This window comes from Magnolia sinica, chromosome 13 (genome assembly GCF_029962835.1).
Source record: "Magnolia sinica isolate HGM2019 chromosome 13, MsV1, whole genome shotgun sequence".
Classification (NCBI taxonomy): Eukaryota; Viridiplantae; Streptophyta; class Magnoliopsida; order Magnoliales; family Magnoliaceae; genus Magnolia; species Magnolia sinica.
This window is the reverse complement of record NC_080585.1, coordinates 22,084,829-22,099,261: the sequence shown is the minus strand read 5'-3', so window position 1 is coordinate 22,099,261 and position 14,433 is coordinate 22,084,829. Positions and strand designations below refer to the sequence as shown.

At 39.1% G+C, this 14,433-nt stretch overlaps 1 protein-coding gene across 1 annotated transcript in view; it reads right to left on the bottom strand.

The window, feature by feature from the left end:
- The window catches only part of LOC131223212 (ABC transporter C family member 3-like), a 44,507-nt gene that overhangs the window by 27,769 nt on the left and 2,305 nt on the right, over window positions 1-14,433 (bottom strand). Inside the window, exons 2-12 of the mRNA XM_058218531.1 lie at window position 14,206; window positions 8,340-9,343; window positions 7,684-7,770; window positions 6,926-7,582; window positions 6,645-6,809; window positions 6,088-6,382; window positions 5,424-5,638; window positions 4,758-5,063; window positions 4,591-4,654; window positions 4,166-4,405; window positions 3,849-4,069 (exon numbers count right to left, since the gene is read on the bottom strand). Of these exons, the coding sequence (XP_058074514.1) occupies window positions 3,945-4,069; window positions 4,166-4,405; window positions 4,591-4,654; window positions 4,758-5,063; window positions 5,424-5,638; window positions 6,088-6,382; window positions 6,645-6,809; window positions 6,926-7,582; window positions 7,684-7,770; window positions 8,340-9,343; window position 14,206 (3,159 nt within the window). The 3' untranslated portion in view covers window positions 3,849-3,944. The remainder of the gene's footprint in view (window positions 1-3,848; window positions 4,070-4,165; window positions 4,406-4,590; window positions 4,655-4,757; window positions 5,064-5,423; window positions 5,639-6,087; window positions 6,383-6,644; window positions 6,810-6,925; window positions 7,583-7,683; window positions 7,771-8,339; window positions 9,344-14,205; window positions 14,207-14,433) is intronic.

The following is a 14,433-nucleotide window of genomic DNA, read 5'->3' as shown; positions in this document are numbered from 1 at the left end:
ACCGGGCTGCATGTGAGAGGATGAATCACCACTGTTTTTTGTTGGGAAGATTAACATAGCAGTCTCTTCTTCTTCCAAGAAAGTCGCCATCAACTGCTTTGTTGACTAAGTAAGGCTGTCTTTATAGCTACCTGACGTGCTGGTGTGGTCCATAAGATAACACTATATTCCGAAATCTGCTCAGTAATGTTGGTTTCGATGCATTCTCAAATTGAAATGCAATTTTCGATTTCAAAATGTGGAAATTATCAAAATGTAATTTCCTTTTTCACCATTCTTGTCAAAATGAAATTATTGAAATTTGCTCCTTGAATTACAAAGAAAACTGTGTACTCCATTCCATTAATAATCTAGACCTATTCACACTTGTACGGACTCGAGGTGAACTTTGTCTAATGAGAAATACTATTTTCACTCATTTGAATAAAAATGAGATTTTCACTTGTTATATGAATATACCACCTAGTTGGTAAGAACTGGGCTAATGTCTCTCTTGCAGGTTAACTTTCATGAATCCAAAGCCATATGGATGAAGGGAGAATACAAAGATCAGCTTGATCCAAAATATTCGTGGACCACAAAAAGTTTTTAATGGTGATTCACCACTGTTTCCAAAAGTATGGTCCACCTAAAATTTGGATCTCCTTAAGTTTTGGGATTGCGCCCTGAAATGAGATGGAAAAATAGATGAACAAACATAGTTACATATACAACAAATTCATCATGGTGGGCCTTGCATGGTTGGGGTAATACCTGAAAAATACCTAATCCACTCCTCATGAGCCATACCACGTGAATTTAGAGATCTCAGTAATAATATTTTATAGTGGCTTACTTAAGGTTTGAATCAGCCAGATTTTTTATTTTTTATTAGGTAGAAGCTAAATAAAGAGCAGGGAATTTATATATAAGATAGTCAAAAGTTTTTATTTTTATTTTTAATTATTAATTTATCAGTGATTAGTATTAGAAAATATAATCATTATAATTATCCATGTCATTGAATGATTTTGTGCATCCGTACACTTGCTTAGACAAGGTAAGCCAGCCAGACACGGATTAGCTACTGACAGGTTGAATAGCCATATTGCTATCCTAGTGACGTCGGCAAGTCTTGTGAAGCTGACCATGATATATATATTCATATATATATCCCGAGTAGTAGTGAACCGCACCGTAAAAAAACAGCTGTGAGAGTGAAACCCATCATTGTAACTTTCCTAAGGTCCACCATGATCGTTATTTGAAATCCAACTTGTTCATAAGTTATAACAGGCATAAAATCAGCTTGATCAAAAACTTTTGTGGCCCTTAACCTACTGTTTTCCGTGGTGGGGTCTACTGGAGTTTTGGATATGAATCATTCTTTGGATCGTGCCCTGGTATTATCTCTCCAAATGGATGGACAGTGTGGATACAAAACGTACATCGTGGCGGGGCCCACGGAACTTGGTGACGTCACTTCATCAGCGACTCTCGCTACTCAACCTGTCAGCAGCTAATCCGCGCCCTTGGAATTGAGATTGGAGCGAACTTTTTTCTAATGTCATTGGAAGTTGAAAATGACTGGCTCTCACGCGGTTTCCAGCCAAAATCTATTTCATGCATGCTTTTTCTCAATCTCATTGGAAGTTGAAAACGATTTGCTCTTACGCGTTTTCTACCCATTGCTTTCGGGACCATCTCGACCTCTCTCGCTCTCTGGACCCATGATACTTCCACCCCCCTACAGCCGCCCGACAACTACGCGTTTTCTTCCCATTGCTTTTCGGGACCATCTTGACCTCTCTCGCTCTCTGGACCCATGATACTTCCACCCCCCTACAGCCGCCCGACAACTAGGCTCCATACACGTGGCACATGGACTGCTCCAGTAAGTTTTGGCCAAGGGTTTTTTTTTTTTCATCTATTTGTTTTGTAGATTGTGGCCTACCAGATGATAGGATGGTCCACCTTATGTACATCCTGGATCATGCACACGCATCACATGTTGACACATGGGTGGACCTATACACACGTGTGGAGTTCCATTAGGAATACAATGCATTACAGTGGGCCTTAGGAATTTTTTAATGGTGAACGTTCAATCACCCCTGTTTTCCGATGGTGTGGTTCGCCTGAGAATTGGATCGACCTCTAATGACAAGCAGATGAATCTCTCCTTTAACCCATGCGTCCTATACATTCCAGGCACTCCACATATTAATCATGGCATTGTAACCCGTCTGTTGACCTACAATCGCCATGATCCATAGTCAAGATCATCAATATCACATCTAGATTGATTTTCAAGGCACAACTCCAATAGGTGGCCCCACCATGCAAATTTAGATAGGCATGTTTCCATTGTTTTCTCTGGTTTGGTCTAATTTTTTGAGATTGTGGCCAAATATAGGTAGTTTTACTGTCAAACACCAGAGGCAAAGCTATTTTACACAATTGTATGATGCAGGCCAAATGGACCATAGGAGACATTTTCTCCTAGTTTTTAGTTTTCTAGATAGGATTCAAATCTCTTACTACTATCACTTATCTTGTAACCTACTTTTCAGTTACCAAACAATAGGTTTGTAAAATTAGTCCCATTTTAAAGCTTATTAAGTTACCTTTTCAACAAGCCTAGATTATATGATTTCGACGCCTTTTTAGTTAAGGTCAATTTACTAGAGTCATATAATAATGTGGCCAGATTAGAAGATAATTTAGTTAGTTTTATGTTTAATTAAAATATGGCTAGAATTAAAAATGAAACAAGGTTAGGATTATATTAGGATTTATTTACATTAAGAAATACTGCATTTTTTATACGAATAATTGATTGATTTGATTTCTTAAACCTTTGTTTGGTGCCGCTTAAAAATGAGTTAATCTCATTTTAGTTAACAGTAATTATATATTGGAAGTTACAATAAGGATAAAAGACAATATTGATAACCAATAATTTATTAGAACCATGAGCTCTAATACATAATTACTGTTAACTAAAAAAATGAGATGAACTCATCTTTTAATTGGCACCCAAATGGGCTCTAAAAGGTTTTGTCCCTTAATTTCCAAAAATAATGTCCCCAATTTCCTAGAGGTTTGTGCCTGATCCTGCAAAGCCAGTCACAGACCTCTTGCATGCAATTGGGTTTTCGTCAATTTCTCACTAAGCCGCTGGCGGGATTGCAAAGCATGCTTATCTCCACATTGCCATATAAATGGCTTTAAGTCAGACTTGAGATATACCAATGGGAAATTGAAAAGAGCAAATCCTATCTGCCCTAAAAAATGTAAACACCCAAACAGGTCATAAGCTCATTAACAAAGCCAAGAAATGATGTGCCCTGAACGCATAACTCAAAAATTGTATTGCTTTATTTAAGCACACCTAGTTCCTAGACATCCAAAACTCAGGTTACAGTATTATTGGAATCACACAAAAACAGAACTGTGTGAGATTTTCTACAGCATTTGTGAATCACTTCTGCCTTGCATTCTCAACCCGCCTTTGAGACTAATAATATCTGCAGGAAAAAAAAAAAGCATAAGAAAAACATCAGATATATATGACAGACCCAGAGTGCATCCAATATCATTTACGAAACATTATCAACCTCCTAGCGAATAGAATAAGATAGACGAATCTGCAGCTCAATCAGAACCAAATGATGGCCCACTAGTTGATGATACAATGGTAAAAAATTGCACCAAGTGGCTGTTCTCTGACCATTCAATCTGTGGACATTCTTTTGGGTACCACGGGTTTGTCGGATTGATACCATTTAGTAAATGTTCTTGTAGATACACAAAACAGGATTTTAAACCTTCAGTTCAATAGCAAATGATGCTGCTGATGTACTTACAGCGCAAAAGAGAAGATGTCACGGACTCACACCCATTATCATCATAATCAATCAGGTTGTATATCAACTAATGGCAGCCCAAGTATTGCCAGCCATTCATAGATTCGCTAAGTTTTCAAAACCAGAGTTTGACCTTATGGTATACTCAGCAACAAGTCTTGAGAATGAAGATGATTTGTTTTCCAACAGTTTTTTGGGAGAGTCGTATTCCACAATAAGGCCTGTTCAGTAAAAGAAAAAAATAAAAATAAAAAATCAAATGCTTTGACAAGGATAAAAAAGATGGAAGAAGAAAGGTGGATTGGTAAGTTGCCAACCATTATCAAGAAGCAAAACTATGTCGCTATCTAGAGCGGATGTTATCCGATGCGCAATCATGATGACTGTACAGCCAAAGAACTGTTGCCTTAGTGTTTGCTGAATTAGGTTGTCGGTCGCAGTATCGACTGAAGCGGTTGCTTCGTCGAGTACCAAGACCTTGCTCTTCTTCAATATCACCCGTACCAGACACACCAGCTGCCTCTGACCCATACTCCAGTTCTCTCCATTTTCAACCACTGCCATTCACATCAGGCATTAGACTCTGTACTACATTGTAAATAGCAGATACAATCACTGCTATAGGTCTCAAAAGGCACCAACCCCCCCTCCAAAAAAAAAAAAACCTAGTGCGTTTATATCATATTCTGAAAATTAGCAGGCCAGATGAAGTAAATATCAGCTAAACAAAAAGAAACTAAACCTGTAGAGTCAAGCTTTCCTTCCTTTCTCCTTACTTCATCCCCTAGCTGGCACCGATCTAGAGCCTAAAATAGGAAAGAATCGCATGTCAGCAAATCGTTGTGCTTTGGAATCCAAGAATAAAATATTGAACATACGTTAGCAATGCAGATAGTAAAACAAACACACCTCCCAAATCTGTTCATCTGTATACTCTTCAAGAGGGTCAAGGTTACTTCGCAGAGTCCCTTGAAACATAGTTGGGTCTTGCGGGATGATGCTCAATCTGGATCGCAGATCATGCAGTCCTATAGTAGAAATGTCAAGGCCATCTATCAGAATCTTACCGGCAACTGGATCAACGATGCGGAAGAGTGTCTGTATGAGGGTGGATTTTCCACTGCCTGTCCTCCCAACGATACCAGTCTTCATCCCGGCTGGGAAAGTGCATGTAAGACCTCTCAAAACAAGAGGCATATGTGGGGCATAACGGACCTGTATCCAATATTTTCAAATAGATGTTATGAATTATTAAAAGAGAAGTAAGAAACTTGTGTGATTATATAAGAAGATACAAAAAAGCAACTATGTAGAAAAAGAGGAACCAACCACCCACAACCCATAATCCCTTGCATGCTAACAATGGTTGAACGTTAAGTTAGCCTACAATCAATTGTAGGTGATCCATCATCTTTGGGAAAAAAAAAAACTAATTGTTAAGAAAAAAAATTTCAAAACTAAATGAATATCCCATAGCGGTTTCAATGCATCAAACAGAACAAATTTCTTAAAAGATGGGAGTTTGTGGTATCATCGATTACAAAGAAGCTTTGGCAGTAAGAGACTTGAGATTACCTGCAAATCATGAATATCAAGTTCTCCTTCTGCTGGCCAGTTAGGGTCCGGCCTATTAGTTTCTATGACAAGAGGGGGTTCACTAGAAAGGCTCATGTATTGAAATATTCTCTCAACAGATATGATTTTGTTCTCAAGATTGCACAGATTCCATACAACCCAAAATGCCGCCATGTTTAAATTAAGTCCGTACGTTACTGCTAAGCCCGCAATGCCTGAAAAAGAAGATAGAGTAAGATTCCATTTCCACAAATATATGGATAGAGGATCCTCAATCTGAGGGTATGTATAGTACCCTCGGGTTCTAAGTTTATACAAGTGAGGCCCACATTTCCACGATCCAGACCATTTGCATTATGAGCACACAGTGAATGAAACAGTCCAAATCTCTTCAATGGGACAATCCTAACCTTTCCATGGGTGGCCTAAAATAGACTTTTAGGAATAGAAACCATAATGGTCCATATCCAAATGAAAATAGGCTAATGATTGAACAGCTAGGATCTTCCAATTTGGAGGTTTTAGGCAAGGCCCATCTGATCAACAGACTAGATCACTGAATCCTGGATGCTACATATATGAACTGAAAACATGAGGATGCTATGAATATCCTCAGGTTGAGGATCATGTCATATCATGCCATTCCTCTTGAATGAAGTTATACCTGGATCTATTACACCCTTTGGCATGGTTATCAAGAAAACCAAACAAAAGGCGAATGTGATGGATGATAACATATCCAAGCGGAAGCACAGCCACTCCATTGCGCCAGCAGTATGAAACTTGGGTCGTGAATACCCATCGATCAGAGACATGTTCATATCCATGAATCTTGATTCCTGATCGAAACTCCTGATTGTCGTTGATCCTGATAAAGATTCAGCAAAGTGCTGTATGTTGGGAGCCTTGCAAACTCCAACAAGACGTGCTAACTCTCGTGCAGTTGGTATGTAATATTGCTGTGGAATGACAAACGTAAGCAACGTCGGAGGAAGTTACCTGAAGATTTATCATGTTACAGCATCATTCTACTATGGATTGAAGTGATCCATGATCAGATTGTGTACATATATATCTTAGAAGATTAGCAAACATTACAAATATTTTTAAATCTAAAAATTAGGGAACAAAAAAGAAATGTCTGAAGCTGTCTGTATTTCGTATCTAGTCCTTTAATTATTTGTAAATTCAAGAAGAAGAAGAACCAGCTACAGGCATTACCTGATACCAAATGCAGGTTGCAATAACAGGGATGAAAACGATGAGAACCTGCCATGCAACCTGAGACATTACAGCAATGATTCCCAGCAGCCCAATGATTGCATTGGCAGTTGACCCCATTTGAAAGGGAATGCTTGTATCTACTGCACTTTGATCAGTCGATGCCTGTAAAAGAAAAAGGCAGCTTACATAAAGAGATGCATAGCCATAGTGGCCTCAAAATACCAAATAAGTCCGGTCCCATGGCTTGAATCCTGAAAAGAAGTATATAGGTCTCTTACTCTATTGAGGATTTGTCCGCTTGGAGTGGAATCAAAGAATGACATGGGAGCTCGGAATATACACACATGCATCTTATTGAACAATTGAGTCGCCGTCTTATATCCAGCTGTAACGAGAAGCAACGATCTTACAAAGACACAAATGGAGCTTCCAATGGCCAAAGCAACGTAGACGAGAATGAGAACCAAGCCTTCAACTGGAGCTCTCGTATCTTTTGAGACAGGAGCTGCCCAAGCCATCCAGTAATTGCTTCCAATCTGAAGACCCTGAAAGAGAATCTGGGCCAGCAATACAAATGGTACGAGGGCTCCTCCGGAAGCCATTGTAATGTATTTCCAATAGACTGATAGGCCAACCTTGCCTTTCTCCCTTTCTTCTTCTTGAACTAGCTGCCCCTTCTGCCCGATTATTTCATCCATTTTACCATTCTGATCCTCTCTCTTCTCTGCGTCTTTGTGTGGAGATTGTTTTCTGCTTCCAGCATCACACGAACCATCTTCCACACTATTACTTGCTTGTGAGTCAGGCTCTGTCTCCACAGCATCAAGGGCTGACAAGGCTTGCTTATGCGCACCGACAAGTTCCATAAAATCTGTTCCCGAATTGAGAATGTCATTGTATTTTCCGGCTTGTGTAATCCTCCCATCTCTCATTACCTGCCAAGCCAGAGAAAGGTTTTTTTTTTCTTATGCATTGGTGATGCACTTATCCGGGGTTGTGGAACCAATGCAAAGTAAAGAAACAGAGAAGTGCACACCAGGATAAGGTCAGCAGAAGGCAAAAACTCTACTTGATGGGTAACATAGATCACCATCTTTGATCCTAAAATCCCGAGCAGACACTCCTGCCATTCAGAGGTTGGATACATGCATTAAAGCTCTTCAAAAATGAAAATTACCCAAATGCTCAAAGAAGCAAAACAATAAGTAGGAGTCCTTTGGGTGGGGTTTAAATTTGCAACTGTAGTCCCAAAAATCGATGATTTAACTCAAAACTCAGTCTGGTCGACTCAACTCAGCTGAATTTGAGGCGTGGCCACTTTTCCAACTCAGTTTTTAAATAGGGAAAACAGGGTTTATCCTGAAAACCTTTCATAGGGATAGAGGAATGCGTGTTTATTTAAATACCCAGCTGAATCTTTGAACCAACCCAACTGATATTTAAGCCATCCCGATTCGTGTGCACAATAAACCAAATCGAAGTCTCCATATTCAGTTTTTTAAACTAATGTTCGCAGCTACTAGCTAGTTGAATAGCTTACCATGTCGTTTGTGAGCTGTGATCAAAGAAAATCACTTGATATTACTACAAATGAGAAGAGTTTGTTCTCAAATATATTGGACTAGTTGTTAATTTCAGGGATGTAACATGTGAAAATATAACAAAATCCAGAGGAAAAAAAATAAGAAATACCTTAAATAGATGGGTTCCTGTATGAGCATCAACAGCACTAAAAGGATCATCAAACAGATAAATGTCTGCATCCTGGTATAGAGCACGTGCAATCTGTATTCTTTGCTTCTGGCCACCACTCAAGTTGATTCCTCGCTCGCCAATGACAGTCTGATCACCAAATGATAGAATCTCCAAGTCTTTCTTCAGAGAACACGCTTCAAGAACATGCTCATACTTCTCCCTATCCATTTCCTTACCAAACAATATATTTTCTTCGATTTTCCCACTCTGTATCCAAGGTGATTGAGCAACATAGGCCTTGGTCCCACACAATTTAATGGTCCCAGATATCTTCGGCACTTCTCCTAAGATGCAAGAAAGCAAGCTCGACTTTCCCGACCCAACTGTTCCACAAACAGCCACCCTCATCCCATGCAAAACTCGGAAATTCAAATCTTTCAAAGTAGGATTCGCAGAAGAGAGATCCCAAGAGAAATTCCCATCGCTTATTTCAACTGCAACATCAGAACTACCTTCCGGAAGCCTCTCTACAACATCGGGCTGAAGGTCTTCAAGGCGAAGGAACGACGAAATTCTATCAAGAGAAACCTTTGTCTGCGCAACCATGGAAATCGTATCAGGGAGAACATAAATGGGCTCCTGCAACTTCCTGAATGTCGCAAGAGCAGATAGAATCTTTCCCGATTCTAGCGGTATCCCCATAAGTATACAAGCTCCAAACGTAATCACAGACACGAATGTGGGTGCACCCCAGAAGACAAATGTCGTCATGGCCGAGGTGTAGACATATTTCTTCAACCAGCTTGTTTCATCTTTCCTTAGCTCGACTATCTTGGACAAGAACTTCATCTCCCACCCTTGGAGCTTGAGGATCCTCATGTTCCGAAGGATCTCAGACGTCGCCTTCATCCGTACGTCTTTCGATTTCATCAACTTGCCCTGGTAATTCTCTTGCAACTTCCCTAATGGGACATTCATCAACATAACAACCATAGTTGCAACTAGAGCTGTACACGAGTCGAGTCGAGTCGAGTATCGCCCTACTCGTACTCGGCTCTTAACGCCCGAGTGCTGCTCGTACTCGGCTCTACTCGGCCAACGAGCATGGACTCCCTGCTCGTACTCTACTCGCCCGAGTACGAGCCGAGTACGAGTATTAAACGAGTCGAGTCGAGTCCGAGTTTTCGAGGCGAGTTCGAGTACGAGTAGAAATCGAGTCGAGTAGAGTGCGAGTTTTTGAGGCGAGTTCGAGTCAATTGGAATTCGAAGTTAAACTAAACAATAAAAGATATAAAATGCACATAATTTATGATTAAAAAACTTTGATAATTACATTAACATATTTACATTACATTGTTCACTTTAAAATGACAATTTATAACTAATAACCTCCATAAAAGGAGTGTCTTCCTGTATTGTCATCTGATCCATCGGAACTGCTATCTATTTTTTCATATACAAATTGGTTCACTTCCTCTGAGTCAGAAGGTGAAGAGATTTTTCCTTCGTGCTCTTTTACACTTTGAACTAGATTTTTTAAACTTACTTTATGTGAAGAATTGTATGTAGTACCCAATGCCCTATAAAATTCACCGAGACGAGTCAGGAATTTGAATTTGTTACTCTTTTTTTTCTTCTTGTTTGTCGTACTCGAGTAACTCGACCCTGCTTCAACATCATGTTGTCTTTGACTCGAATATCGCTGAAGTCTAGAAACATCTTCCATACTGCGTTTTAAGGCAAGTTGGAATTGTTCTTCCTCCAAGCCTTTTAATCTGGCTTCCTCCTCTGCATCTTCTGTGGATGTCATTCGTGTACTAGATCCAGAAGCAGAAAGTTTGGATGGAGTAAAAGGTTTTCTATTCGAATCTAACAGAGCTTGAAAAAGAATTTGGACATCCTTAGGGGCATTGGGGCATGGTTTTGCATCACCACCTCGACATGACAAGTGTAAGCGAAAGTGATTAGTCTTGTTTACAAACTTTGCGCCACACAAACCACACTTAATCTTTATTTTTCCAGACCTTGGTGGTGATTCAACTAGAGAAGCATAGTCCCAAATGTTTGTCGATGGCTCAGATGATGACATATCTACATTCAATTTTTAATTTAAAAATCAGAATATTGATAAATAAATTGAACTTGATATAGGAACAAAAGAAAGCAATATAAATGTATCAAAAGTAAAAAATAAAAGCAAATGAACAAGCATATGTAAATAAATATCAAAGATTAAAAGTTTTCCAAACCACATTCCAAAAGGACCAACACTTTCGTGTTTGCAATTACAGTGAAATAATATTACAGATCATTCAACATTCAACCAAAAAAAATTACAAAACCGAAAATAATTACTGATCTGTAGGTAGAGACTCGTCACGAATCTCAATCTCCTCGTCTTCATCATCATCATCATTCATATCTCCTCCCCATATTAGGCGCAACCAATCTTGCGTACAAATCAACGCCTCAACTGTATTTGGCGAAAGTGAGCTTCGATACTTGCTCACAACCCTGCTCCCTGTGCTGAATGCGGATTCTGATGCCACTGTTGAAATTGGTGTAGATAATATGTCCCGTGCCATCACAGATAATGTAGGGTATTTTGATTCACTAACCCTCATCTTCCACCATTCCAACACATCAAATTCGGATCGCACTACGATTGGCTCCTTGAGGTACATTTCTAACTCTGATTCTTTAGTATCAACTCCCATTCGTGCTTGTGCCAAGTATGATATGTATTCATTTAGCACATCCGGATTACCAGGTACAAAAATATCCGCATCTCTAATTTCTTCAACACCCGCTGCAAGTAAAGTATTAACATACGATTTGTACAAATCTTCAAGAGCTTGACGAACCTTAGACGTCTCTGCTGCCGCTCTTTCAGTAGGATAAAGCTTCATGAAAATAAAGCTAACCAACCCCATATTACAACGAGGATCAAGAACAACTGCCAAGGACATCAACAGATGACATTCGTCCCAGTATTTATCGAACTTCGTCTTCATACCAACTGTCATCTGGCATATGAAATCTGGACCCGCACTGGCATTTTTCTGTAGAGCATCCTTAATCTTCCAAAGAGACGGAAGAAACAGATTCGCGGTTGGAAACTGATTCCCAGAAAAAATCTTCGTGCAATCGTAGAAAACTTTGAGAAATGTGTGAACTTGTTGTGCTTTGGCCCAATCATCTGTGCTCGGCAACCAAGAATACATTCTGTCACGTGCCGCGTATTCAGGAAATGCAAGCTGTAATTCCATTGCCGCATCTAACATTTCATAGGTCGAGTTCCAACGTGTACAGATATCCAACTTCAACGTTTTTTTAGATGGCACATTCAAACGTTGGATGATGTCATTCCATCACTCAGTCTCGATGGTGACCCCCTTATATATTTCACACTTTCTCTTATGTTCTCTATAGTGTTGTCAATTGCTTTCAGCCCTTCTTGTACAATCAAATTTACAATATAGGCACAACATCTGACCTGGAATATTTTTCCTTCAAAAAATAAATTTCCTGTAGCCTTGAACTGGTTACGTAAGCATGAAATGACACTGTCATTTGCTGAAGCATTGTCTAAAGTTATTGCTGAAATTTACTTCTCAATGCCCCAGCCTTCTAGACAACTGTAGATGCAATCTGAAATAAGTAAACCAGTATGTGGAGGAGGAAGGTGTTTGAAGTTCAAAATTCTCTTGCATAGTTTCCAATCTTTATCAACATAGTGAGCGGTTAATGAAATGTATCCTTTTCTTTGATTGGACGCCGTCCATAAATCAGAAGTCAAAGCTATTCTAGTCACTGAAACCAAAACTTCTTTCAGTTTCATCTCTCCTTTGCGTACATCTTCATGCTTTCTCTCTGCACTGTGACGCGGGAAACATTCTCGGCCCGAGGATTAAGGAATTGACAGAAAGCCCTAAATCCTTTACTTTCAATCATTCTGAAAGGTTTTTTTTTCCAAAATCACTAATCTAGCAAACCACTCATTCAACTTCTCCTTGTCAAACTTATGAGTGGACACTATGCCTTGGGAGTCGTCCCCTTCTGACTTCGTAAATGACAGTATCTGTTGGCCGGGAGGAGGAAGTCTTGCTTTCTTAGGACACGTCTTCAAATGTCTAATCAGATGTGTCGTAGATCCTCCTGGAATCTTGCTGAATAACCCTTTGCAGTGATTACACTTTATCTTCTGTACACCGTTAACTGTCACATCTTCGAAATCATCCCACACTGCTGATCTCTTCTTCTTCCCTTTGCATGCGATTGACGTGTCTGTGTCACCCTCTACTATTAGAGGAGATGTGGCCGATGCACCCATTCCAGGGGTATTTGGGCTTTCGTCTTGACTAGCCATTTATAAAATAAAGTTCTCGATATGTTATACGGCTATACCTAGGGGCTAGGGTCCTAGATGGCTAGACCAACCGCTAGACGGGCATAATTACTTAACTGTCTAAATCAGTCACCCATTCAAAGTTAGATAGATTATAATGCTTCATTTTTCAATTTAAATGCTATGCCGAAATTCCGGCAGCATCTCCCCTTATCTCTCCAGAATATATTAATCTTGTATTTGATTCCCATGTCAATCATCAACACAAAGTGTGGACATTTGACGACGGAAATAAATACATGAAATATATCCAGAGAGAAAAAGAAGAAACGAAACCAGAACAGGCATATGCATTTAAATTGGAATAAATGAAGACATTACAATCTATCTAACCCTGAATTGTCCAAAAAGGGACAATTTGAGAATTTCTATGCATCCAAGAACACACTGAATCTATGTCTGGCAACATAGAAATCCTCAAATGGGCAACCGATTATCTTATACTACAAGTCTACAACTAAAACAATACAAATAATTCATATCTATGCAAACAATGGAGCATGCTGAAATTGACATTTATCATCTAGCTAACTAATAACAAAATGTCAAATAAAAAACCAAAGGCATCTTAAAGTGGTAGCATTCAACACTAACAGTTTCATTAATTGTTAGCCCTATCCACTTATTAAGTGGATCACATTTAAAGATCTTTATAAACAAAAGCTACTCTGACTTTGATAGGCCCACCATGATATTAATTGAAGACCCACGATAGGCTTAAAAATAAACAAACAAACAAAATGATGACTTGTAAGTTGTAATTGAGGTGGGCCACACACTAAAGTAAATAATTAGGAGTGAGATGTTCACCTTTGATTAAAAAATTTCTATATTAACAATTTCTAACATATGTTAAACAATTTCTATATTAACATATCAGGTTAATCCCAAAACTATATTTTGACCATACAGGATCAAATTGAATATTTTGACCTGGGCCCACATGGCCAATTTGAGACCGAGGGCAGGCTAGGAATTTTGATGGCCAACTTGGTTTGACTCATATACAATTTTAATTCTACCTAATGAAATTCAATACCATTTAATCTGCATTCCTATCAGTATGGATCCGGACTGTCCTGGGTTTGCACTCTCACATACATCAAGTGATAGGACTGTAATTTACCTTTTCAAATCCACAGCCCTGCCCTGTGTACAATGATGAACGGTGATAATCAAGAGTGGGCTACCGCCTACCGCGATGAACTGGGGTTGTTGCAATATATTTCGTACCATAGAAAACCAAGTACATGTAATGTAAATTATAGTTGGAGAAAAGGAAAATCAACAATGAGACCAATACAGTCAATGATACAACATGTATGCATGAACTCTACGTGCATCGTTGTCTGAGCTTTTGGAGTGAGTCCCACGTTCATGATTCAGACAATTGATCTAATGGCTAAAACATGAATGGTGGATGCACAAGCATCTTCTATCGTGGAAAATCCTAACCCTTAGATCTGTGATCCATTTTCAGTCAATTTAAAATGCCCCACTTTTATATTTGTACGCTAGAGCTGTACGTGAACTGAGTTAGCTTGGTTAATTCGGTCAACTCGACTCGGCTTAGAACTTAACTCGAACTTGAGTAGGCTTAGAACTTGACTCAAACTTGACTCGATTCAAATCAGTTCAACTCGGATCACATTCACTTAATATAAATATTTACAAAATATTTAC